The 24,953-nt window shown below is 44.2% G+C and overlaps 1 protein-coding gene and 1 pseudogene across 1 annotated transcript in view; both read right to left on the bottom strand.

Moving 5' to 3' along the window:
* Positions 1 to 14,509: 14,509 nt before the first annotated feature.
* The window catches only part of TRAPPC11 (trafficking protein particle complex 11), a 60,672-nt gene continuing 50,228 nt past the window's right edge, over positions 14,510 to 24,953 (bottom strand). The window contains exons 27-30 of the mRNA XM_033215774.1: positions 22,665 to 22,756; positions 21,110 to 21,243; positions 19,493 to 19,660; positions 14,510 to 15,496 (exon numbers count right to left, since the gene is read on the bottom strand). Of these exons, the coding sequence (XP_033071665.1) occupies positions 15,452 to 15,496; positions 19,493 to 19,660; positions 21,110 to 21,243; positions 22,665 to 22,756 (439 nt within the window). The 3' untranslated portion in view covers positions 14,510 to 15,451. The remainder of the gene's footprint in view (positions 15,497 to 19,492; positions 19,661 to 21,109; positions 21,244 to 22,664; positions 22,757 to 24,953) is intronic.
* LOC117086478 lies at positions 21,706 to 21,806 on the bottom strand (annotated as a pseudogene).

Genomic DNA, 24,953 nt, shown 5'->3' with positions numbered 1-24,953 from the left:
CTCCCAAGAAGACAGAAACGCCCTCTCTGGACATGTGGGTTGTTAGGGATCACGGACAGTCCAGCGGCTCCTGTAGTGCTGCTCAGATGGGCACTCAGTACATGTGGTCAATGACAGTGGCTTCCTGGGCTTCAAGGGAGAGTCTGAAGCCAAGGCTCTGTGCGTCTGCGGGTACACAATCCCTTCCCGGTACCTTGTTTTCAATGAGAAAATAAAGTTCATCCTAGTGTTTGCTGCAGAGAAAATAAGAGCAAATCTTGCAGGCAGATTTCACTGAGAGGCAGAGGCTACACGTGTCCTATCAGGATGCACGGGGCTGCCCAGGCTCACCGGTGCAGCCTCTGATCACCCAGGGCCTCTGCCCAGCCAGCAGCAGGCACAGAGACCTGGGGCGGATGGAGTCCTGCGGCGCGGCAGCCAGGGCCCTGCTGCTTACAATTCCTTATGTCAGCACAGAAGACCGGGACTCAAGCGCAGGGAATACAATTTTCTCACAAATAGGAGTTCTGGACACACAAACAAAACAGAAGGCGAGGGAGACTCAGTCACATCTGTCAGGGCCATCGTCCAGCGTCTGCTACAACTGTCCTGGTTACTGGGCTCGGGCAGGTGACTCAATTCCCACTTTTGTGATTGATGAAATACCATAACGGGTTTCTGAGGACGTTTCCAAAAGGCAAAATCTTTTTATTATCTGCCTCCTACTTTATTTGAAGAGCCCTCCAGAGACGCCATCTTCTACTGTCTCCAGAAGAAAAGATGTCAGCTGGGGTTTTCCCTGGTGGGAGGACAAAGAAACGTGGCTTGGGAAAAGACAAAAAAACTTTTGCAAAGGGATTTAGGGCTAGAGTGCCCGTGGTGAATGAATGACATGGCCATCAGCCTGCACTGTCTGATAGAACTCTCATTCTTACACTTCGACAGAAATTCTCCGTATCCTTAGGCACATTATGTCAGCCACGGTACATCTCCAACTTACCTGGAACTAGCCATGAGAATTAAGGGTGCAGTCAAAATCACTGTGCTTTGGTTTCCGCCTTCTCTTTCTTTTCTTTTTTTTTTTTTTTTTGAGACAGAGTCTCACTCTGTCACCGGGCTGGAGTGCAATGGTGCCATCTTGGCTCACTGCAACCTCCGCCTCCAAGGTTCCAGTGATTCTCCTGCCTCAGCCTCCCAGGTAGCTGGGACTACAGGCATGCGCCACCATGCCCAGCTAATTTTTGTATTTTTAGTAGAGACGGGGTTTCACCATGTTGGCCAGGATGGCCTCGATCTCTTGACCTCATGATCCGCCCACCTCAGTCTCCCAAAGTGCTGGGATTAAAGGCATGAGCCGATTTCTGCTTTCAAAAGCACCAGGACTTTGCTGTGATGGGACCTGGAAGCTTCCAGATATTAGGGTATTAGATAAGATTATGGCCAGTGCTTTTATGGGCATTCATATGGGCCCATTATTTATTTATTTATTTATTGAAACAGGATCTCATTCTGTCACCCAGGCTAGAGTGCAGTGGCATGATCTCAGCTCACTGCAACATCCGCCTCCCGGGTTCAAGCAATTCTCCTGCCTCAGCCTCCCCAGTAGCTGGAATTACAGGCATGTGCCATGACGCCTGGCTAATTTTTGTATTTTTAGAAGGCATGGGGTTTCACCATGTTGGCCAGGCTGGTCTCGAATTCCTGACCTCAGGTGATCCACCTGCCTTGGCCTCCCAAAGTGCTGGGATTACAGGCGTGAGCCACCGCGCCTGGCCTGGGCCTCTGTGGTTTGATTCTGAGCAAATGACAAATGGACATGGGGTGGGGTGAGGGGGGAGTTCTCAAATGTAAACGTAAATGTGGAAAACGAAGAAGAAAGGCCGGGTGCAGTGGTTCACACCTGTAATCCCAGCACTTTGGGAGGCTGAAGCGAGAGGATTGCCTGAGGCCAGGAGTTTGAGACCAGCCTGCGGAACATAGCAAGTCCCTGAAATAAATAAATTGATAAATAAATAAAAAGAAGACGAGAAAGAAGAACAAGGAATAGGAAAGGAAAAAAAAAAAAAAAAAAGAGGAATCTGCAACTGGGGAATAAATCATTTCTAAAGAGTAGGCCTAAATTCACTTATATATGCAACAAATATTCTTCTCTTCTAATGTACCATGGATGGTTCTAGGGGAGCTGGAGACAAGGCGGTGAATACAACATGTCTGTTTGGCATGTCTAATGGTTCTGCTGGAAGACCCATTTAGGAAGCTGTGGCAAGACTGAAGCTATGCCCTCAGGTTTAATTAGGGCTCTGAAACGCTTTAGGTCACTTGGCGGCATCCCCTCAGCCAGAGGCTTAAGTCTAGATCTGTTTCCCGCAATCTAAAGGCTGAGACACCTCAGAGTGTCTGCTATGAGAACCCCTCCTGGCCACATTAGGCTGGAAGTGGGAGTCTTGGTGGGCTTTGTTCACCAATGTACCTGAACTGGCTTGAGAGAGCACCTGACACATTTTTAGTGTTCAATAAACATCTGTTAAGTGGCCGGGCGCAGTGGCTCACGCCTGTAATCCAAGCACTTTGGGAGGCCGTGGTGGGCGGATTGCCTGAGCTTAGGAGTTCAAGAAACCCTGTCTCTACTAAAATACAAAAAAAAAAAAAAAAAAAAAAAAAAAAAAGCTCGGCATGGCAGCGTGCACCTGTAATTCCAGCTCATCAGGAGGCTGAGGCAGGAGAATTGCTTGAATCCGGGAGGTGGAGGTTACAGTGAGCAGAGATCGTGCCACTGCACTCCAGCCTGGCAACAGAGCGAGACTCCATCTCAAAAACAAAACAAACAAACAGTATCTGTTAAGTGAAAGAATGAATGAACAGTTCAGAGTACAATAAGAAAAGTCTCCATCCACGTGCAAATAGGACTCTGGATAAGATGGTTACAAATGCCCAGCCAGGTTCCCACTCTGTCTTCCCAGGCAGTGGAAAGGCATATGTGAGCAGATGCAGGACCCGGTCAACTTCCAGGGAAAGCTGCTCCTTTGTTAGTAAGGAACGTTTGTTTCTGGTGCGAGACCCCAGCTTCCTCTACCCAGGTTCCAACAGCCTTGGTGGGATTTGTGCTGGGGTCAGAGACCAATGAATGATGGATGGACCGACACTGGGTTGCTGTCAATCACAAGATGTCTGCCAGCCCCTCCCTCTCCTTACACACACAGTTCGGAGGCATTCACTCGTGCCATCCCCTTCGACTGAACAGAATCCAGTGGAGAGCTGCGCAGAAGGCAGAACAAGCTACTATTTGGCAAAATGGTATTCTTAGCATTGGCCAAACTGGGGATGTGCCCTTAAAAAGTAGATTCTGTTAAGGTCTGGGATCTAGGCCAGGCGTGGTGGCTCACACCTGTAATCCCAGCACTTTGACAGGCCGAGGCGGGTGGATCACTTGAGGTCAGGATTTCGAGACCAACCTGGCCAACACGGTGAAAATGTCTCTGCAAAAATACAAAATTTAGCCAGGCACAATGGCTCATGCCTATAATCCTAGCACTTTGGGAGGCTGAGGCAAGTGGATCGCTTGAGGTCAGGAGTTTGAGACCAGCCTGCCAACATGGCGAGAACCCATTCTCTACTGAAAATACAAAAAAAAATTAGGCGTGGCAGTGGGCACCTCTAATCCCAGCTACTGGGGAGATTGAGGTGGGAGAATCCCTTGAACCCAGGAGGCAGAGGTTGCAGTAAGCCGAGATCACGCCCCTGCACTCCAGCATGGGCGACAGAGTGAGGCTCCATTTCAAAAAAAAAAGAAAAGATTCTGTTAAGGCCGGGATCTCTCCATATCTGTCTCACAAATAGAGAAAGGGAAGGCAGCAATTCTACAAGAATTGGCTGCTTCTAATTCCATTTTTAGCATTCGGGAGGTACACATTTTTAAAAATTCGGCTTGATCAGTGAATAAATCCTTATTTAACTGCACCAAGTAATATGATTGACAGAACATCTAGAACCACATCCTGTAGCTATCCATGACGTAGGTCCCTGAAGGTAGCCCACTACACTTCTGGGTACTCTGGTGGAGAGCTTTCTCCCTGCTGACTGACTCAATAAGGCAGCTGACCTTGGGCCTCCATACTATTTGGATTCTCACTAGTCACTGTATCCAGTTCAGTCACTGAGTTAAACCAGCAAGTGGTTGTTGACTGTGGCATTTCACAGAACTGTTTTCAGTAACAAGACAGCCCAGATTGCACACTTTTGAGCATCTAAGTCATCCCTTGGCCATTAATGGCTGTGTTCAACCCCATCTGAGCCCTGCGTTGGTCACTAGGGAGAAAAGAGGTATAGGACAAAGAGCTAGTCGAGAGACAGAATGCAGCATTTAAAAAATACAAGATGGGCTGGGCACAGTGGCTCATGCCTGTAATCCTAGCACTGTGGGAGGCCGAGGAGGGCAGATCACCTGTGGTCAGGAGTTCGAGACCAGCCCGACCAACATGACGAAAGCCCGCCTCTACTAAAAATACGAAAATTAGCAGGGCATGGTGGCGTGTGCCTGTAATCCCAGCTACTTGGGAGGCTGAGGCAGGAGAATTGCTTGAATCTGGGAGGCGGAGGTTGCAGTGAGCTGAGATAGTGCTACTGCACACCAGCCTGGCGACAGAGCAAGACTCCGTCTCAAATAAATACATCAATATAATTTAAAAATTTAAAACTTAAAAGGTACGAGATGGGCATCCATACAGGAAATGCCAGAAGAGTCCACAGGACCAGAAGGACCCCTGAAGGCTGTGGAGGGAGGTGGAGTTTCAGCTGAGCCTTGCAAGGCTCCTGTGGCAGTGATAATGCTATGTTTACCACACAGTCCTCTTCCTGGGCACCCTGCCTTCTCCGCAGTCAATTCTGGCCACTAGAATGGGGGTGGACTTTTAGATGGGAAACAATGAAGCCTCAAAAATGTATCTTTGTGTCTTCTCCTGGTTGGTCCCCCTCCATCCACATGCTGCCCACTGTGCCTGCCCTTCTGGGCTGGATGTATCTCAGGCAAGTCTGTAGTAACAGCTCACAAGCAAGCATGTGTGCTTCAGTGTTGAATAGAACACTCCTTGTCTGAGACACGTAACAATGCTTTCACCCAAAGAGAATGTCAGCGTTACATTTTTAGACATGCAGGGCCTATGACCTTTGCTTAAACCATCTTGGTGGTGAGGAGCCCTATACTATTCCTAAGAGTAGTATTTGTTCAAATGGGAACAGATTTCAGGGCTGGAAACAAACTTCTTAATGGCAACCCTCATCCTGGAACATTGATGTAGCTTTCATATATTTTGCCTCCTGGGTGACTTGTGGATCACTGGGGAGTAAGTGTGTGCATAGGACCCGTCTGCTGGGTCTCTTCCCTCTGGTGCTGTGATCTATGTTCCATTTATTTATTTATTTAGAGGTGGAGTCTCGTTTTGATGCCCAGACTGGAGTGAAGTGGCACCATCTCGGCTCAATGCAACCTCTGCCTCCCAGGTTCAAGCAATTCTCCTGCCTCAGCCTCCCAAGTAGTCTTGAACTTCTGACCTCATGATCCACCTGCCTCCGCCTCCCAAAGTGCTGAGATTACAGGCGTGAGCCACCATGCCCGGCAGATCTATGTTCCTTTCAAAAAGCAAGCATTTATTAGCCCTTCTTAGAAAAAAGAAAAAAACATGCTTACTGTGGTAAACCATTCAGAACAGATAAATAAAATAAAATTATTATCACCTGTACAATCCAACAATCCAAAAACTTTTTCTAGAGAAAGAGAGAGAGAGAGATGGGGCCCAGCTCTGTCACCCCGCTTAGAGTGCAGTGGCACAATCATAGCTCAGTGCAGCCTTGGCCTCCTGGGTTCCAGCAATCCTCATACCTCAGCCTTTTGAGTAGCTGGGACTACAGGCCCACACCAGCACCTGGCTAATTTCTTTTTAATTTTTGTAGAGAAGAAGTCGCGCTTTGTTGCCAAGGCTGATCTTGAACTGCTGGGCTCAAGCGATCCTCCTGCCTTGGCCTCCCAAAGTGCTGGGATTATAGGCATGGGCGACAGCCCCCAGCCCAGAACAATATTTTTATGCATGATCATTTTCCTTTGGGTTTGTATTTGTGCAGTGTCTGTTTTGTTTTGTATTACAAAACAGGACCATTACCATAGACACTGTTCTGTCCTTGCTTTTTTTCTTCGACAGGACCTAGTGATCATTTCCCCACGTTATTGTTAAGTACTGAATCTCTCTATGACAGATCTCTGTAATCCGAATAAAAGTGATTTCATGAAGGAAGAGGGTCCTTCTTACAAAGAAAGCCATGATTATCAAGGTTTCAGGCTCCACTGAGAGCACTACCATCTGCCAAACCAAACGGAACAGACAGGAGGAGGGGCATGGGGTCAGGAGCACCTAGCACCTGCAGTGTGCACGCACTCACTTCCGGGTAGGAAGCTCCAGGGCACCTGAGTTTGCAGAGGCCAGGTGCAGCTGAGAGGCCAGTTGCAGCTGAGAGGCCAGTTGCAGCTGAGAGGCCAGGTGCAGCCAAGAGGCCAGGTGCACCAGAGGCCAGACACAGCAGAGAGGCCAGGCGCGGGAGAGGCCACGTGCAGCAGAGGCCAGGTGCAGCAGAGAGGCCAGGTGGGGCAGAGGCCAGATGCAACAGAGAGGCCAGGTGTGGCAGAGAGGCCAGGTGCAGCAGACAGGCCAGGTGCGGCAGAGGCCAGATGTGGCAGAAGCCAGGCGTGGCAGAGGCCAGGTGCAGCAGACAGGCCGGATGCAGCAGAGAGGCCAGGTGCAGCAGAGAGGCCAGGTGCAGCAGAGAGGCCAGCTGCAGCAGAGAGGCCAGGTGCGGCAGAGGCCAGGTGCAGCAGAGAGGCCAGGTGCAGCAGACAGGCCGGATGCAGCAGAGAGGCCAGGTGCAGCAGAGAGGCCAGGTGCGGCAGAGGCCAGGTGCAGCAGAGAGGCCAGGTGCAGCACACAGGCCAGGTGCAGCAGAGAGGCCAGGTGCAGCTGAGAGGCCAGGTGCAGCTGAGAGGCCAGGTGTGGCAGAGGCCACGTGCAGCAGACAGGCCGGATGCAGCAGACAGGCCAGGTGCGGCAGAGGCCAGATGTGGCAGAGGCCAGGTGCAGCAGAGGCGAGGTAGGGCGGCTTTGCAAACCCTCACCCGACGTTCTGCATTGTGCTTCCGAAAAGCCACAGGAGCCTCCCGCAAACGGCCGCGGCGCGGTTGCAGGTGGCGACGGCGCAGAAGGCCCCTGCAGCGTCCGCGTCGGACGGGCTTCCCTGGCGGGCGCTAGCGGCGGCGGGGCGCGCCGGAGTCCTGGTCCCGCCACGGCCGCTCCCTGGCGGCCCCCGCTGGCCGCGTCCCCCAGCTCCACGGCGCCCGCTCCCCTGGGCGCGCACGAGTTCCTGCAGGTCTCTCGTGCCAGCCGCAGGGGAGCCTCTTCGCGGCGTGGCCCCGTTGGGTTCCGGCTTTAAAACAGAAAGGTTCATTGTCCCGAGGTCCCCGGGCCGGTCTAACCGCTGCAGAAACTCCCCGACGCCCCGCCCCACGCCGAACGGCCCCGCGGCCTGGCCGGAGAAGCCGGGACCGGGAGCGGGAGCCGGGCAGGCAGGCCGAGCTAGAGAGGCAGGGCTGGTGTGGGTTTTTTGTTTTACCTTTTTTTTTTTTTTTTTTTTTTGAGATGAGGTCTCGCTCTGTCGCTCAGGCTGGCGTGCAGCGGCGCGATCTTGGCTCACTGCAACCTCTGCCTCCCGGGTTCAAGCCATTCTCCTGCCTCAGCCTCCCTACTAGCTGGGATTACAGGCGCCCGCCACCGCGCCAGGCTAATTTTGGTATTTTTAGTAGAGACGCGGTTTCACGATATTGACCAGGCTGGTCTCGAACTCCTGACTTCAAGTGGTCCACCCGCCTTGTCCTCTCAAAGTGCTGGGATTACAGGCGTGAACCGCCACGCCGGCCTGGGTGAATTTTCTGTGTACGTAAGGAAAGCAGCACCGGATCGCCTCCTGTTCCCTTGCGTTCGCCGTAAGCACCGTGGACACTGCCACCTGACCGCGGGTTGGGGGGAAGTAGCCGGAAAATAAAATGCTACAGGGCGCAGTTACGCGTATCTGTTAGTGTGCGTGTGGTAAAAGATCTGTCATTCAATAAGTACCCGTTTTCAAAGAATGAACATAAAGTGAACATTTATTAAACATAATTTAAACTCTTGTCCATGTCAGGCCCTTTCACTGATTTCCCAAGGTGAGCATTCGGACCATCCTTACCTTAATACTGATTTAAGTTGCTAAAGGTTGTGTTTGAAGCTGCCGTCTTGATTTTATCCTTGCAGCTGAAGATACCTTGTGAACTTTACTTTTCAGAGCACAGCGTCTGAGCGGTGGGCAAGGCACAAAGCACGAGGGAAGCCGCTGGAGGGAGCTGCTCTCCTGCACGGAGGGCGCAGGCGCCAGCCGCTGCCAACGCCACCGGAAAGCCCTCACCCTAACCTGAGATTCCTGACCCCAGGCTCCTAATTTACATCATCATTCCATAATAACAGGGGAGAAACGGAGAGGGCACCAAGCACAAACACGGAAGCTCTGGGATAACATTAGAGATAGGAGAGCCACCAACTCACTACACTGAAAATTAAAAAGACAGAGGCCTGCCGCTGGGGCTCACTCCTGTAATCTCAGCACTTGGAGGCTGAGGCGGGCAGATCACTACAGCCCAGGAGTTGGAGACCAGTCTGGCCAACCTGGTGAAACTCCGTCTCTACTAAAAATACAAAGATTAGCAGGGCTTGGTGGTGCGTGCCTGTAATCCCAGCTACTCTTGGGAGGCTGAGGCAGGAGAATCGCTTGAACCGGGAGGTGGAGGTTGCAGTGAGCCAAAATCATGCCACTGCACTCCCATCTGGGTGACAGAGTTAGGCTCTGAAAAAAAAAAAAAAAAAGGAAGAAAATTACAAATAAAGAGAAGGAATTAGGTTATTAAAAACTATCTTTGCTTCCTTGTCTGATGAGCTGAAATAAGAAATAAGAAAAAAAGTTCTCTTTGCTGTGGAAACGATATTGTAGGGTAATTAAATAGACCTAGTGGATGAGGAAAAAAAAATCTCTAAGAATTCCAATCAATGAATGCAGAATAGCATTCTTTAATTACATTTTGAAACTTCTAATTGAATAACTTCTAATTTTAAAACATATTTAAGTTAAATATACAGTTCAGCTAAACAGCGATCGATGCGTCAATGCAATGAACGTCATTCAATTCAGACAACTGCATCGATAGCTGTTTAGCTGAACCTTATGATAAAGGAATTACGCTACCACCTTCTAAACCCATTGATCAATCTTATCACGAAAAGAAAGACAACTAGACATGAAGTGTGGCAATAGGAAATATCACCTATGAAATAGTCTTATCCAAAAAAAAAAAAAAAAGGAAAGATGGAAGGAAGGAGTGAGGGAGCGAGAAGGAGGGTGGAAGGAAGGAAGTAGAGGAGAGAAGAACTGGAGGGCGGATGAAAGGGAGAAAGAATTTGAGCTCATGCCAGCTTGTAACTCTCCCAGTCCACTTGAAAAACAGCAGATAGAGGAACAAGTTACATAAACACCCTGGGTTGCAATTAACCAAAACCTGAATGTGGGATATTTTACAAAACAACTGACCCATTTCTTCATCAAGTCAATAGGGGATGTAAAGGGGGAAGGGATGGTTCTACATTAAATGAAACTTAATATAATGATGGACCTTGTTTGGATCCATATTCAAACAAGCCAACTGTAAAAAGACTTAGGGAAAATTGAATAGGTTATTATACTAGACAATGTAAAGAAATAATTGATTAGATGTAATAATGCATTGTGGTTATGTAATTTTAAAAGTCCTTTTCTTTCTGGTGAAATGAGTTAGGGAGGATGGATGGTAGAGGGCAAGGCATTAATGGCTGAAGCTGAGTATAGCATGGAAGTGTGTTACAGTGTTTGGAAATGGTCACAATAAAAAAGTAAAATGAAATAAAGGATGGCAATCAGAAGGGGAGAGAATATCATAAATGTAGTCTGCCCAACTGTGTCACTAATGCCTTTGATTAAAAAAATATATCAGCTATTTGATTTTTAAAATAGCTCCTCAGCGCTCCTCCCATCCTATGACTGAATAATTCCGTATTTCATCTTTTTTTTTTTTTGAGACAGAGTGTCACTCTGTCACCCAGGCTGGAGTGTGGTGGCGCGATCTCGGCTCACTGCAAGCTCCGCCTCCCAGGTTCAGGCCATTCTCCTGCCTCAGCCTCCCGAGTAGCTGGGACTACAGGCGCCGCCACCACACCCAGCTCATTTTTTGTATTTTTAGTAGAGACGGGGTTTCACTGTGTTAGCCAGGATGGTCTCCATCTCCTGACCTCGTGATTCGCCCTCCTAGGCCTCCCAAAGTGCTGGGATGACAGGTCTGAGTCACTGCGCCTGGTCTATTTCATCTTGAATTAAGGGTTTCTGAATTGTTCCTGTTAAATTTGGCATTTGGAATTCAGTCCTTGTTGAGATAGTGATTTTGAATTATTCTCCAAGATCAAATATTTTGTCAGACTACAGTTCTTCAATCTTATGAGCATTACCAAAAAGAAGACCAGCTTCCTCCAAAAGCTCCAGGAGAGAAGCCCTCCTCCCCAGAGGCAGCAGGGAGACAGCAGCAAGCGCTCTTGCATTCTGAAATGAGTTTCATCCCCCACCTACCATTCTCTTATCACTGAATATCTAAGGTAGAACAAATAAAAGGTTAGGTTTACTCAACAGTGGACAAGTCTGTCTACGTTCAAAGCACTGGCATGCCAGGGTGCCGCAGGGACCCATGCCAACAGTCCCTTTCATCCCCTGGAAAGCTCTTCCTTGATCTGTTTATTTTACAAACGTTTCTATGTCCTCCAAAATCCAGTTCACATATTTATCTGTTCATGGATGATGGAAATGCATTCCCACAAAACAAAAGCACAGAATCATTTTATTATGAACACAAAAACAAAACAACTCCAATGTCAATGTCACTCCTTGAGGAAGCCCTACCTCCCTGCAGCTTCCTCCTCACACTCTAGAAAGTTAATCCTTCCCTGGGGCTCTTTCTACCTTCTATCCTTTGTTATGTTTTTATAATGGAAATTTTCAGACATAGGCAAAGGGAGAGCGAATGGTAAAGCCCCCAGGCCCACTCATCTTTAATGTTATCAACCTTTTCTATTTAGGACTAAGCCCTGGCAGCATTAGAATGGTGGCTGTGTAGTGTCATGGCCTCTGCACAACAGTGCCTTGATTAGAGTCCCAGCTCTTCTCCCACTTGCCACGTCACTAGGTACAGCAGATTCTCTTTTCCAAAGATGGATGCAATAACACCTCCTGTCCTATACCTTCTGGATGACGCCATTTCCCCCTCAAGAGGTGACATTTATAGTTTGTGTTCCCTCCCCTTCAATCTGGGTGGACTGTGACCCTAGCAGTGATGTTATGTGATACCGAAGGCAAGGTCAAAAAGGGTGATGCACCTTCCCTTGCTGGTTCCATTCTCACTGGAGGTTTGAGCTGCCGGGTAAGCAGTCCAGCCACCTTGAGCCGGCCATGCTGTGAGGAATCCCGGTGAACACATGGAGCAACCCTAACTAAAGAGAGGTGCCTGGCTAGCTCCAAGCTGCCTCCGTTCCCTGGTTCTCACAGTTGGCCCTATTCTAACTCCAGCTACTGTTTGACTCCAACTACATGAGTGACCCCAAGCCAGAACGAGTTGTTCCCAAATTCCTGCCCCACTGAAACCATAAAGATAATGACAGTTGTTTTAAGCCATTAAACGTTGGGCAGATTTGTTTTGTAGCAATGGATAACCAGAACACTGGGCAAGTTACTTAACCTTTCTGCGCCTAAGTTTTCACATCTTTTTTTTTATTATTATTTTTTAATTATCATACATGTACTAGGGTACATGTGCCCAACGTGCAGGTTACATATGTATACATGTGCCATGTGGGTGTGCTGCACCCATTAACTCGTCATTTACATTAGATGTATCTCCTAATGCTAACCCTCCCCCCTCCCCCCACCCCACAACAGGCCCCGGTGTGTGATGTTCCCCTTCCTGTGTCCGAGTGATCTCATTGTTCAATTCCCACCTATGAGTGAGAACATGCAGTGTTTGGTTTTCTGTTCTTGCGATAATTTGCTGAGAATGATGGTTTCCAGCTTCATCCATGTCCTTACAAAGGACACGAACTCATCCTTTTTTATGGCTGCATAGTATTCCATGGTGTGTATGTGCCACATTTTCTTAATCCAGTCTATCACTGATGGACATTTGGGTTGGTTCCAAGTCTTTGCTATTGAGTTTTCACATCTTTGAAATGGGAATAATAAGAGTACCTAAAACCACATTGAGCTTTTATGACTGTTATATGAGATAAAAACATACCCATGTGGCACATCACAGTACTCAATAAATGTTACCAATTATCATTTGGGAAAGATAGTTTAGAAATCATGACCAACCTAACGAGGTCATATTTGTAGGTTTCCATTTACCATGCACGACGACACTATTTTTTTTTCCTGAGACAGGATCTCGCTCTGTCACCCAGGCTGGAGTGTGGTGATGTGATCACTACTGCCTTGACTTCCCAGGCTCAAGCGATCCTCCCACCTCAGCTCCCTGAGTAGCTGAGGCTACAGGACTACAGGCACGAGCCACTATGTCCGGCTAATTTTTTTGTATTTTTAGTACAGACGGGGTTTTGCCATGTTGCCCAGGCTGGTCTTGAACTCCCGGGCTTGAATGACCCGCCTGCCTCAGCCTCCCAAAGTGCTTGGATTACAGGTGTGAGCCACCGCACTCTGCCTCATGTTGATACATTTTGGAAGGGTGTATTCTGTAAATAAAAAAACCAACTTCAAGATTACTATGAGTTTTATGTTCTTTCAATGGAGAGAAAATAGAAGTTAAAAAAAAAACCGTTTGGAGTGAGCATAGTAAAACAAGAAAAAAAAGTTGCTTGGAGTGTAACTTGGATGATCCAGAGGCCCTGAAATGCAGGGGTACTTGGCAGTTTGAGTTATTTCCTTTTTAATACAGCTCCTTACAGAGCAGGGCTAACTCAGGCAGTGCACCCTGAGTGGGCTTGCATGGCAGTTTTGACCTTGGTTCTACTTCCCCCCTCCAGTAAAACATGCTTCAGAAAGCAGAAACAATAAGGCCTTGTGATCACGTTCTCTTTTGTTTGCAGGCATAAGTAAATTGAGTGGAAGGGAATGTTTTTTCACCAATTTGATCTTTAAGGAAAACCTGAATATAATTGAACTATGCAGTTTTGTTTTTCATGAAAAACATGGAATTTTATACTCATTTAGTGAATTTTATGGAGCTCTTCAGTAGGTGTGTCCGAGAATAACATCGTTTGCTAAAATAAAGGGTATGGTTATGGTCACCAAAGAATGGCATGAGTATAGCCAGGCACGGTGGCTCACGCCTATAATCCTAGCACTTTGGGAGGCTGAGGCAGGTGGATCACCTGAGGTGAGGAGTTTGAGACCAGCCTGGCCAACACGGCAAAATCCCGTCTCTACTAAAAATACAAAAATTAGCTGGGCATGGTGGTGCACACCTATAATCCCAGCTACTAGGGAGGCCGAGGCAGAAGAATTGCTTGAAACTGGGAGGCGGATGTTGCAGTGAGCTGAGATCAAACCACTGCACTCCAGCCGGGGCAAGAGAATGAGCACAGCGAGACTCTGTATCAAAAAAAAAAAAAAAAAAAGAACAGCAGGAGTGTCCCTCATTAGAAACGTTTCAGAACAAATCTGTAAGTGTAAAAATGGGTATGTAAGAATACTGGGACAATAAAATAATATAAGAATTTGTTTCCTTATATAACTGAATGCTTTTACTTAGCATTCATTCATAATGCTTCAGCTGGAGAAGATTCAGTCCTGTGGGGTGAGTCCACATGGCATGAAAAACTGAGGAGACGAGATTTCTATTTGGTTATCACATATTTGTTTGACAATCTCTAATCACTAATGCTGCATGCACATAACCGCTCTGAAAATTACCATCACTGCTATTTATCCACTCTACCATTAAATAATGCAACCCATGTCTAACTTTTAAACTGAGTTGGGACACTTTGGGTGCTTTTTCTGAATCTTAAGGCCAAGTGAGAAGGCTTCAGAAGGGTATTTGCTGGGACTGCATGGACCCTCCCCATTAAAAGGTGAGCTTCACTTGTCTACTTGCTGTCCTTTCCTTAAAAGCACTCCCTCTCTCATTACAACACCAACATGGAAATCACAGCTTGGAATTCTTCACAGTTATTATTTCAGAGTATCAACTGGAGGGCTTTTTATATTCTGGGTGGAAATGTAACATGGGCCATGAAAGAAATGACTGAATTTGAACAAAAATAATGAATCTCCAAGTAATGTGAAGACATTTTGAAAAACGTGAAGAGCCATGCTCTGTAAAACCTCTTCATTCATCAAACAAGCTCAAAATAAAAGATACAGACAGACAAGCATATCTGAAAGAGAACATGTTTATTTACATTACTATTTCCTTTTTACAATTCCTCCACCTTTCAAATAATAAAATTTTCCAGGAAATCGGGTAGTTTTAAATTACTAAGATATTTTAACAAATAAAATTTTCACCCTACGATTTTTATTTACATGAGTTTGCAAGAGTTTTAAATAGTTCTTTTGAAACTGCACAATATAACCAAAAGGTCTGACTCAGACCCTGCATCTTTTCCAAAAACTTTTAGTCTATGAAATTATGTTTATAATCAAATCCTTGCAGTTTGGCTCTTTTCAGATGAGGATTTTATTAACACCTCTAAAATATGAACCTGCTTCATAAATGATCCATATTTTGGCTACAAGCTGAACCTATTTGACATTTTTTGATACTAAGCAAAGGTATTTTTGATACCTTAATTAAACTGCTTTGATTAAAACTTTCTGGAAGTTTTCCCTATCAGTCATACAACTCCCTATGTTGTGTATGTATTCTGAGTACACACTGAATTTCTGAGAATAGATTATTTCCGGTCTGGCCAGTTCTGAAAGAGACACGTAGGGGATTCGGAAATTTATGGCACAGGCATTGGTGCATCTACTCTCTTTGTCCAGTCATACTTGGGATGCTGAATTTTCCTGATATTATACATGCAAATCACTTACTTTTGACAGCATTTACCATTCATCAAATGACTTTCAACAATAACAATGGTCTGACATCCTTTCATGTCATACTGAGATTTCAAATATTTATTAGAGAAACTGTAAGACAGATTTTCCTAATATTTTCAAAGTATGGTTCCTCTGAATAGTTGGTATAACATCCACTAAAAAATAGAAAAGATTAACTTTTTACCATGATCAAAGCTCGAGTTCACAGTGGAACACCCGTATAGCTCTGCCCAATGTCTCTGTAACCACAGCCAAGGGCCCATCTTCAACATCATGCGGCAGCAATGGAGGTATCATCCATGAGTCGACCCTGTGGCTTTAAAGTGGGAAAACAAAGTGGGTTTACAAAGTTACAATATAACAAAAGCTCTATTAACTGGAAGGATTTTGAAATTCTTGAAACTGCTTCACAAAAACAGAATAAATGAGTGTAAGCATCAAAATAAAAATGGTTATGTGGTGATTCTCCTCCTCTCACCCCACCTCTTTCGTTCTTCACTTGCACCTGGGGATGGCCACGGCACAGGCTGGGAGCCGCCCTCGCCCGCATCCATCACCAGCTGACTCTGCACTTCCACCCGCCGAATCCTCTTCGGTCAGTACTTCTCTCTCAACCCTGCGTTCCAGCAGCTACTGCCAGGCCATCTCCCACTGACGGCATGTGGAATGGAACCTCGTTTATCATTCCTGCTTAACTGATAGTTTTATTCTCTCTCTCTTGCTCAGGGCCCTCCTATGTCTCAAGGTTTAAGCAGGCCCAGAGCCTGAGCTGACAGGTAAGTCCCTTTTGGGGACTCAAGGTGGCCTAATATCCTGTTTGAGAAAAAGTTTCTGCAGTGAACTCCAACGCATGCTGCGAGGATAAAAGCAGGAGATAAAAACAAAAACTGCCCTATTTCTAAGATCACTGATTGAAAGAATTTAAAACATCGCATCAGAAAAGTCAAGACTAAGAATGAATAAAAGGTATCATAACTGTTTTTAGCTGTAACATTTCTGGCAGGTTAACAACATCCCAGAGGGATATCTAGCAGCTGAAAGAATAAAATTCTTACAAATAATTTTATTTTATTTTACAGATATACAATAGCAGACGTTTGTGGGGAAAGCATGAGAAAGATGATCGGGAAATGAAACAGAAAAGTGTTCACAATCAGAAGTGATTTGCTACGCTTTCAGCAGAAAGACTCTGAGGAATTCCTGAGGCAGTGAAGACAGCACTCCTCTTTCAGTTTGCTGCTGCTGTGGTTGCTCAGATGTATACAGGGGTGTGTGTGTGTGTGTGTGTGTGTGTGTGTACATACATACATAAACACAGTTCAGTAGAGCTTCCAGACATTCACGGCAGGAACGGAGTGAGTGAAATAGGTTCCCAATCCTTGATTCTTGATTATTTTTTTAGTACTGATGGAAGCTGCTCAATTTTAGAAACAAAATCATGGCTCAAGCTAGTGAAATCCCTGCCAAATGTAGCTTTTACAAACAGGAGCAAAACATGAGTGCATCATACAATTAGAAAACCCAAGTCTTTTATTCAAAGGAAGAAAAGTATGGATTCAACCTTGCCTAGGACGTCACTGTCCGCTATGGCAGCCACTAGCTACATTTAGCTATTGAGCACTTGAAGAGCAGCAGTGTAACGAAGTACATTTCATTTAAACTGATCTCAGCAGCCACATGTGGCTAGCAGCTATACTGGACAGCACAGCTCTGAAGTTTAATACAGGTGCACTGGGACCTAAAGTTTCAGTCCGTGATTGTCCGGTAGGTGGGAAAGGGTAATCCTCAGCCACTGTCCTTAGTGTGACAAGTAAAACAAAATTGTAGACATTTATGGCATACAACATGATGTTCTGAAATATGTACACTATATATACACTGTGGAATGGCAATTTTTTTTTTTTTTTTTTTTTTGAGACAGAGTCTCACTCTGTTGCCCAGGCTGGAGTGCAATGGCACAGCCTCGGCTCACTGCAACCTCTGCCTTCCAGGTTCAAGCAATTCTCCTGCCTCGGCCTCCCAAGTAGCTGGGATTGCAGGGGCCTGCCGCCACACCCAGCTAATTTTTGTATTTTTAGTAGAGACGGGCTTTCACCATGTTAACTAGGCTGATCTCGAACTCCTGACCTCAGGTGATCCGCCCGCCTTGGCCTCCCAAAGTGCTGGGATTACAGGCATGAGCCACCTCTCCTGGCCAAAATTTTTTAATTATAAGTTTTCCTAACTGATAAAAGAGCTGGCTCTGCAGAATCCAGTCAACATTTTTGGCAGCAGTCAAGTTGCTAAAAGGTGGTACTTGTACTGAGAAAAGGGATCCCTGCAGTTAAAAAGGGCATGCTAGTTATGTTAAAACTTAAAAATGTTTATCTTCTGGAACCTTTCCTTGTGAATTTAAACACTACCCAGAAGAGGTTTACCTTGAGAGAAAATCAAAAGACTGAGCTAGCATTAGTTGGGATTAGGTTTGGGTCTCCTGATCAACAGAGAAAGGAATGAAATCGATTAACTGATGGAATCAAAAATCTCTCCTTTTCAAATCAGAATTCTTTCTGAGCCTCTTTCATTGTCCCTAACATAATCACTTCCAGAAAATTGTGTATCTGGAATCAAAGAGATTTAACAGCAAGACTCCAGGTTTTAAAAATATAATCATTTTTTAAATGTTCGTGTTTGTAAAGCACCTTCAGTTCTTTGGATGAAAGGTGCTATATTCCCCTGGTGTAAATGAGTAAAAAGATTATAAAAAGAAAAAAAATTCTCTCCTTTTCAATATTCATTACTGTAGTATTTCAAACAAGCTATTTCTGTGCAGCTAGAATATGACCAAGTCTACATACGTCTAAATGATTCAAACAGTACTTCTAACTTTAAAAATAGCAAACTTCAAAGAGTCAAACAGCTAAAAGGACATGACAGAGGCCACCTGTTCCCCTCTGTTCCCCCACCCAGTCATGAGACTCCTCCCCTGCCCTGCAAAGTGACTTCACCATGGGAGTGTGCGGCCAATGGAAGCATCAGACTGAAGGGATCCGGTGAAAATATTCAAAAAGTCACTGTTTAAACATAAGGAGATCCAAAATTATGAGATTTTTCTTTTACAATTTATTTGTTTATTTTGAGACAAGAGTCTTGCTCTGTCTCCCAGGCTGGAGTGCAATGGCGCAATCTCCACTCACTGCAAGCTCCACCTCCTGGGTTCAAGCAATTCTCCTGCCTCAGCCTCCCGAGTAGCTGGGACTACAGGCATGTGCCACCATGTCGGCTAATTTTCTGTATTTTTAGTAGAGACGGGGTTTCACAGTGTTAACCAGGATGGTCTCGGTCTCCCGACCTCGTAATCCGCCCGCCTCGGCATCCCAAAGTGCTGGGATTACAGGTATGAGCCACCGCGCCCGGCCTCTTTGACAATTTAAAAGTATGGTGTGGAATAGGAACTTGGGAGGGTTTTTTTATACAGATAGAAAAAACTCTGTATAAAACTCTGGAAATATAAAAGCTGGCAGAGTACGGAAAATATATTAACAGATAATTTACCAAATCCTGGATTATATAAACAAGGAATGGTTCCCCTGAACTTGAATAAGACAGACACAAAAAAGGAAGTAGTGAGCAATATAAACTGTCATTCCAAATGAGGGTAGAAACTTAAAAGAGGCCGCAAAGCAGTGACATATATTCATGTATATGTATATTCATATATATGTATGTTAGAGGGACACCAGAAGCATGTGAAGGGATGGCTCTTATTTAGGTATCAGGGAGGGACAATCAGAGGTGGACTGCTGAGCTAAATGAACCACTCATCCCTCCAATCCACTCTCTTACACACTGCCCATCCTACGTATGCTTTTATTGTAGGAACCTGGAAATTGTGTAATTTAAAAAAAAAAACAACAGTAAATCAGAGTATAGTTTCTGAGAGATGGTCATTTTCAGAAGAGAGCTAAATCCAATATTACACAGTTACAGGGAATCAGGAAAGTGTAAGAATATTTAAAGTCAATTCATTTTGATGAAAGACTAGTTACAAATTACAATTTTAAAGCATACTTTACTAAGCCAAAGAGAAAATATGCTTAAGGATATTATAAAGATAAATCATTATTTACCTAAGGAAATACAAATCTTTGAAATTAGATTCTATAAACAGCAACTTTATAGAAATGAATAGCAATACTGCCAAATACATAGAATAAAAGGCAAAACGATCACTGTTGGCCTCAGAATACTGTTCAGTGAAGTGTACATGAAAAAGAAGTCGGTTTGTTTTTAAGACTTTGAATTTAAAATGCAGAAAATGTCTAAGCTTTACCTTGACAAAAATACTGGTAGGAATAAAACGCCTGAGCAGCTGATTTGTGAAGTTAGGAAATCTAAGCAAGTTGATGTTGAGAGACGGCAGCTGCTGGTATCCAGCCATCAGAGGATAGAAATTATATAGCATTTCCTGCTCCGTGCCGGGGAGGATACGTAATCGAATCTGCATCATAAAAAGTCACAGAGAAAGATAATCAAATACACATATGTGCAATATCTATATGTTGTTATCCTCAATTATTTACAAAAGATTGGATAACCAAATCCTTCTAGTGCAATATTCACTCTCTCCTAGTCCACCTTCCAAACAGATTCCAAAGTGTAGGGCTGAATTAGTATGAGTTGAGGACATGGCAGACAGGAAATGTGTAAGAAAGACATGCATGATTTCTGTTTCTACCAAGACCTGCAATGGTAACTTATACCTCCTAAAGAATGAGAACACTAGGCAGGTGAATATTTTCTTCTTAGCCCAGGTAGATTTTATGTTCACAATATGTTAAGGGATAATTTGTAGAAGTGTCTACTTGTAGACATTATGCCAATATAAGACAAATTAGTTCTTTCTAATCTACTTAGTGGTTTCTGTTTTCTTTTAAGGATTTTACCTTTGCGTTAAGTAACTACAGGAGGAAAAAAAAGATGTTTTGAAAATCCTCGACAATACTTTAAGAAAGTACACAAACTGGTAAGATTTTAGCATCTTTATATTTCCTACTATTTATAAAAGTGAACACCTGGAAAAAATCAAGACACTCAAGAAAAAAGCTTACTCATTTGTAAATGTTATAGCTGGTATATTTAATGCTGTATATTATAAATATAAAACAGTACCTGAACATACAGCATATTTCATATAAACTTCTATTTTGCATTTAACAACAAGCACAGCACTCAGAACAGGCAGAGCAGGTCATTAGTCAGGGTAGACACTTCCAGGTGTTAAGACACATTTGTTCTCTAATTGTGCCCTTGTTCATTACAAAGTATTTCCTGACTTTGGAGGGGCATCTCTGCTATCCCTCTGACAGTGGAGGACTGGACTCTCACTGAAGCATAGTTCTGCCTGGGTGTTTTGTTTGCTCATTTAAAAATCCAATGAACTTTTCCAACTCTGATTTGACTGAATGAATAAAAAAGTCTAGGTAATTTAAAGTATAGAAACAAAATTGTATCTAAACACACCAAAGGTTAAGTATAGTCTATGCAAAATCAAAATTTCTACGAAACTTCACTGATAGAAAAATGGACTGTTAGTATGAGTACAGTGTAGTCTTCAGGCCTCACACTGACACACACACACACACACACACACTCATCAGTAACAAGGGGACTCTTTAAGTTTTTCAGAAATTATAACATATTATAATACAGTCCAAGGATTTGTGGACTTTTGTTTTATAAGAACCACACGTCTGATCTCAATGATGTCACAAGGGTAACCCACCTTTATAGGTAGCTGTACTGAAGGTGCTTAAAAATTCACTATTACCAAAACAACACGGGCCACAGTCAGCTTTACTCAGTTCATTCAGAAAAACTAAAGGTACAGCTCTCCGTCTCCTGGCTGCAGTTTTGTGTCAACATAAACAACATAGGAAATGACCTGTACCTGTTTGAGACCTGAGAACATGAAGGCATCACTGGGCTCCACAGAAATTTCCACATCTTGAACGAAGTCAGTCTTATTCTGTAGGTGATACTTGACAGGTAAGGACTCTCTGACACGCCCAAATGACGGCAGATCTACAGAGAAAGACGACACATTTCTCTTGGTTTCAAAAATAGCTCACCACTTATGGCTTCGGTTTGTAAATGAATCTCATTCTACAGACACAGTATCATTTAAATGAATGGTGTTACTGTACTCTCGCCAGGTAAGACAATTCTTTGCTCGGACAGCAGCAGTAGGACTAGGATAAAACAGGCTAAGGAAGTAAGTGTCCTTCTAAAAATGACTGGCCCAGACAGGGTCCTGGCTATCAGGAACCAAATTATATTTTAGGGATCATTTTTTAAATCCATAAAAGATTTCCCAAAATACCAATCATGGTTCCTAAACTAGAATAAGCAAAAGCTGTGTTTTAGTGAAGTTGTAAGTAAAACTTCATTCATTCATTTGTGGATACACTGTTGTTTGGTGTGTGTGTGTGTGTGTGTGTGTGTGTGTGTTCTGGCAGTTCTGCCATTTTATTTTTCCTAGGATACAAAAATATGGAATGCTTCCTGAATCTGAGTGTCGTCCTTGCACGAGGCCATGCTCATCTCTGCACCACTCCCATTCTAACATATATGCTATTGGTGAGCACTACACCCAGGTTTTGTAAATTAGAGACATCAGGATAAGCAAACAGTTGATAAAGGGAAGTTTCTCTTGATAAAGTATTCCAGTAAAGAAAGAATGATGGACAGATACTACCTGCCTCCTAGTGGGAGCACATACCATTAACTATGAAGCTTTCTTGCCAAAAACTTGACCCTGAATCTGATCAAGCCTACAGACAGGCTGCCAATTCATAGGGACAGAGAAACATCGAAAAATAACACCATGTCATCTGCAAAATCCAGGCTGTGGGAAACTCTACAGGACAAATGACTTAGTTTCTTCAGCAAGGAAGACATGGGGGCAGGGAGAAGAAGGACAAAGTGGTATTGGAAGAGGTGATAGAGGGGTTAATGGTCAGTGGGGAGAGGAGAAAGGGCATGGAGGAGGGAGAGATAGTCAGCTTACCAGCCTACATATAGGTTACAGACGTATAGTATAAGACTTATCCATCAATTCCTGTATAAACCTCAAAATAAACTGAAAAACCATCCAGAGTTAACTAGGAAAATTTCAACATTGGAATTTGATGACATGAAGACATTACTGCTAATTTTTAAAGTCGTGATAATGGTACTGTCATTATATATTTTAAAACAGCCATTCTTTTTCAAGCAGGCATATGAAAGTATTTATGGCTTGAAACGGTATCTGGGATTTGTTTGAAAATAACAGAGGTAGGAGGAGTGTGTAGAAGTAGAGATGAAACAAGACTGGCCATAACCTACTTTTACAAATGTTGAAAAACTTTCATAATAGAATGTTAAAATAACTAAACTCTTAGAAGTTAAAATAACTATTGTTATTGGGTCCTTCTTATCAAGTAAAATTTGAATTCCGCTACCTGCATTCACATGGAGAGGGATATTTTCCACAATCACATGTGGCAGAGTGATGACAGTTCTGATGACAGGGATGTTCTCCATTGCTGAGGTCCTGTGGCAGAAGAGGTCATCTTTTTAAACTCACATTTTATGAAAGAAGCTCATCAAAAACAGGAAACGTGTATTCACCAACTAGTTTCAAAGGAACTATGTTATTTATCCATTTCCCAAAACATTATTTTTTTTTTTTTTTGGGATGGAGTCTCTGTCGCCCAGGCTGTAGTGCAGTGCGCAATGCGATCTCAGCTCACTACAAGCTCCGCCTCCCGGGTTCCCGCCATTCTCCTGTCTCAGCCTCCCGAGTAGCTGGGACTACAGGTGCCTGCCACCACACACGGCTAATTTATTTTTTTCTTTTGTGTTTATAGTAGAGACGGTGTTTCACCGTGTTAGCCAGGATAGTCTCCATCTCCTGACCTCGTGATCCGCCTGCCTCGGCCTCCCAAAGTGCTGGGATTACAGGCGTGAACCACCGCTTCTGGCCTTTTTTTTTTTGAGACAGTCTCGCTCTCTCACCCAGGCTGGAGTGCAATGGCGCAATCTTGGCTCACTGCAACCTCTGCCTCCTGGGCTCAAGTGATTCTCCTGCCTCAGCCTCCTGAGTAACTGGGATTACAGGAGCATGCCACCACACCCAGCTAATTTTTGTATTTTTAGCAGAGATGAGGTTTTGCCATGTTGGCCAGGCTGGTCTCAAACTCCTGACCTCAGGTGATCCACCTGCCTCAGCCTCCCAAAGTGCTGGGATTACAGGCATGAGCCACCGCACCTGGCCTCGCAAAACATTATTAATGGAAATAGTTTTTTTTTTTTTTTTTTGAGACGGAGTCTCACTCTGTCACCCAGGCTGGAGTGCTGTGGCCGGATCTCAGCTCACTGCAAGCTCCGCCTCCCGGGTTCACGCCATTCTCCTGCCTCAGCCTCCCGGGTAGCTGGGACTACAGGTGCTGCCACCTCGCCCGGCTAATTTTTTGTATTTTTAGTAGAGACGGGGTTTCACCGTGTGAGCCAGGATGGTCTCGATCTCCTGACCTCGTGATCCGCCCGTCTCGGCCTCCCAAAGTGCTGGGATTACAGGCTTGAGCCACCGTGCCCGGCCTGGAAATAGTTTTGTGAAGTTAAGAACTTTTAAAATCACACTTCTGAATATTTCCAATTAACAAACTGTTATAACCCAGGGCCGCTGTGTGTTACCAGCAGCGGATAAGTCAGGAGGTGTGTGAGACTGTCAGTCATGATGCACACCATTTAATACAGTGTTTGGGTAGCAAGGCTTTCTCAATTCAGGAACAATTCAGTGATTTACATTATGACGTAAATTCCTTAACTCACTGAGGATGGTTTACAGGCGGGCCCCAGACCACTCTGTTGTAACTCACTATAAGTATATGGTAGAAACTGAAGAACTCAACAAACATAGTGGTGCTCCAATATTTATGGAGCTGAAGTAATATCATGAAACTGTTAAATATTTTCCCTGTGATACAGTTAAAGTGGGAACTACAGGGGTGGTGCCAGGGAAATCCCTTGTGAGTCTAAGGGTGGAGCAGCTGACATGATGTGCAAACTATCACAGAGCAAAAGCAACAGGCAAAGCAGCTAAGCCTTCATCAATAATAAATGAATATATCTCTGTGGTAATACTGTAGTATGATGGAATAATTTAGCAGTGCCTTTAAAATGCTGTTTTGACACCTACAAACAAATAAATAAAACTAAACATCAATATGGTAAATTCAGGAATGGGGAAAAGACAAGTTTATTTACTTCTTAATAAAATTACCTATTTCTCCATTCTTAAAAAGTTTCTGCTTTGGTTTCTAACATGGTAAATATCTATGCATATAACTCACATAAATAAGCTGTTTAGGGTTCTCGATGATTTTTCAAAGTGTAAAGGTGTCTTGAGACCAAAAAGTTTGAGAACTGCTGCCCTACAGTTGTCTTTTTATTTTCTGCCTTTGTCAGGTTTAGGTATGGGTGCTCTTCACAAACAAACCCAGGAAATTTTCCTTCTTGTTCTATGCTTTGCATATAATGTATAACATGAAAACAATAAATCATACCATGTAATTACATATACTAAACATATTCTTTGAAGGTAATTTCATGAATTTCCTCCAGTTACTGTTTTGATAGGTTAAAAATTTTTCCTTTAGTCAATTTTGATAATTTATAACTTTTTCGTGACAGCCATTACATTCAGATCTTCCTACTCATTATTCCGAGTTGTATAAACATTCCCTTAA

The sequence above is a fragment of the Trachypithecus francoisi genome, unplaced genomic scaffold (genome assembly GCF_009764315.1).
Source record: "Trachypithecus francoisi isolate TF-2019V2 unplaced genomic scaffold, Tfra_2.0 Lachesis_group1, whole genome shotgun sequence".
Lineage (NCBI taxonomy): Eukaryota > Metazoa > Chordata > Mammalia > Primates > Cercopithecidae > Trachypithecus > Trachypithecus francoisi.
This window is presented reverse-complemented; position numbering and strand designations above follow the sequence as displayed.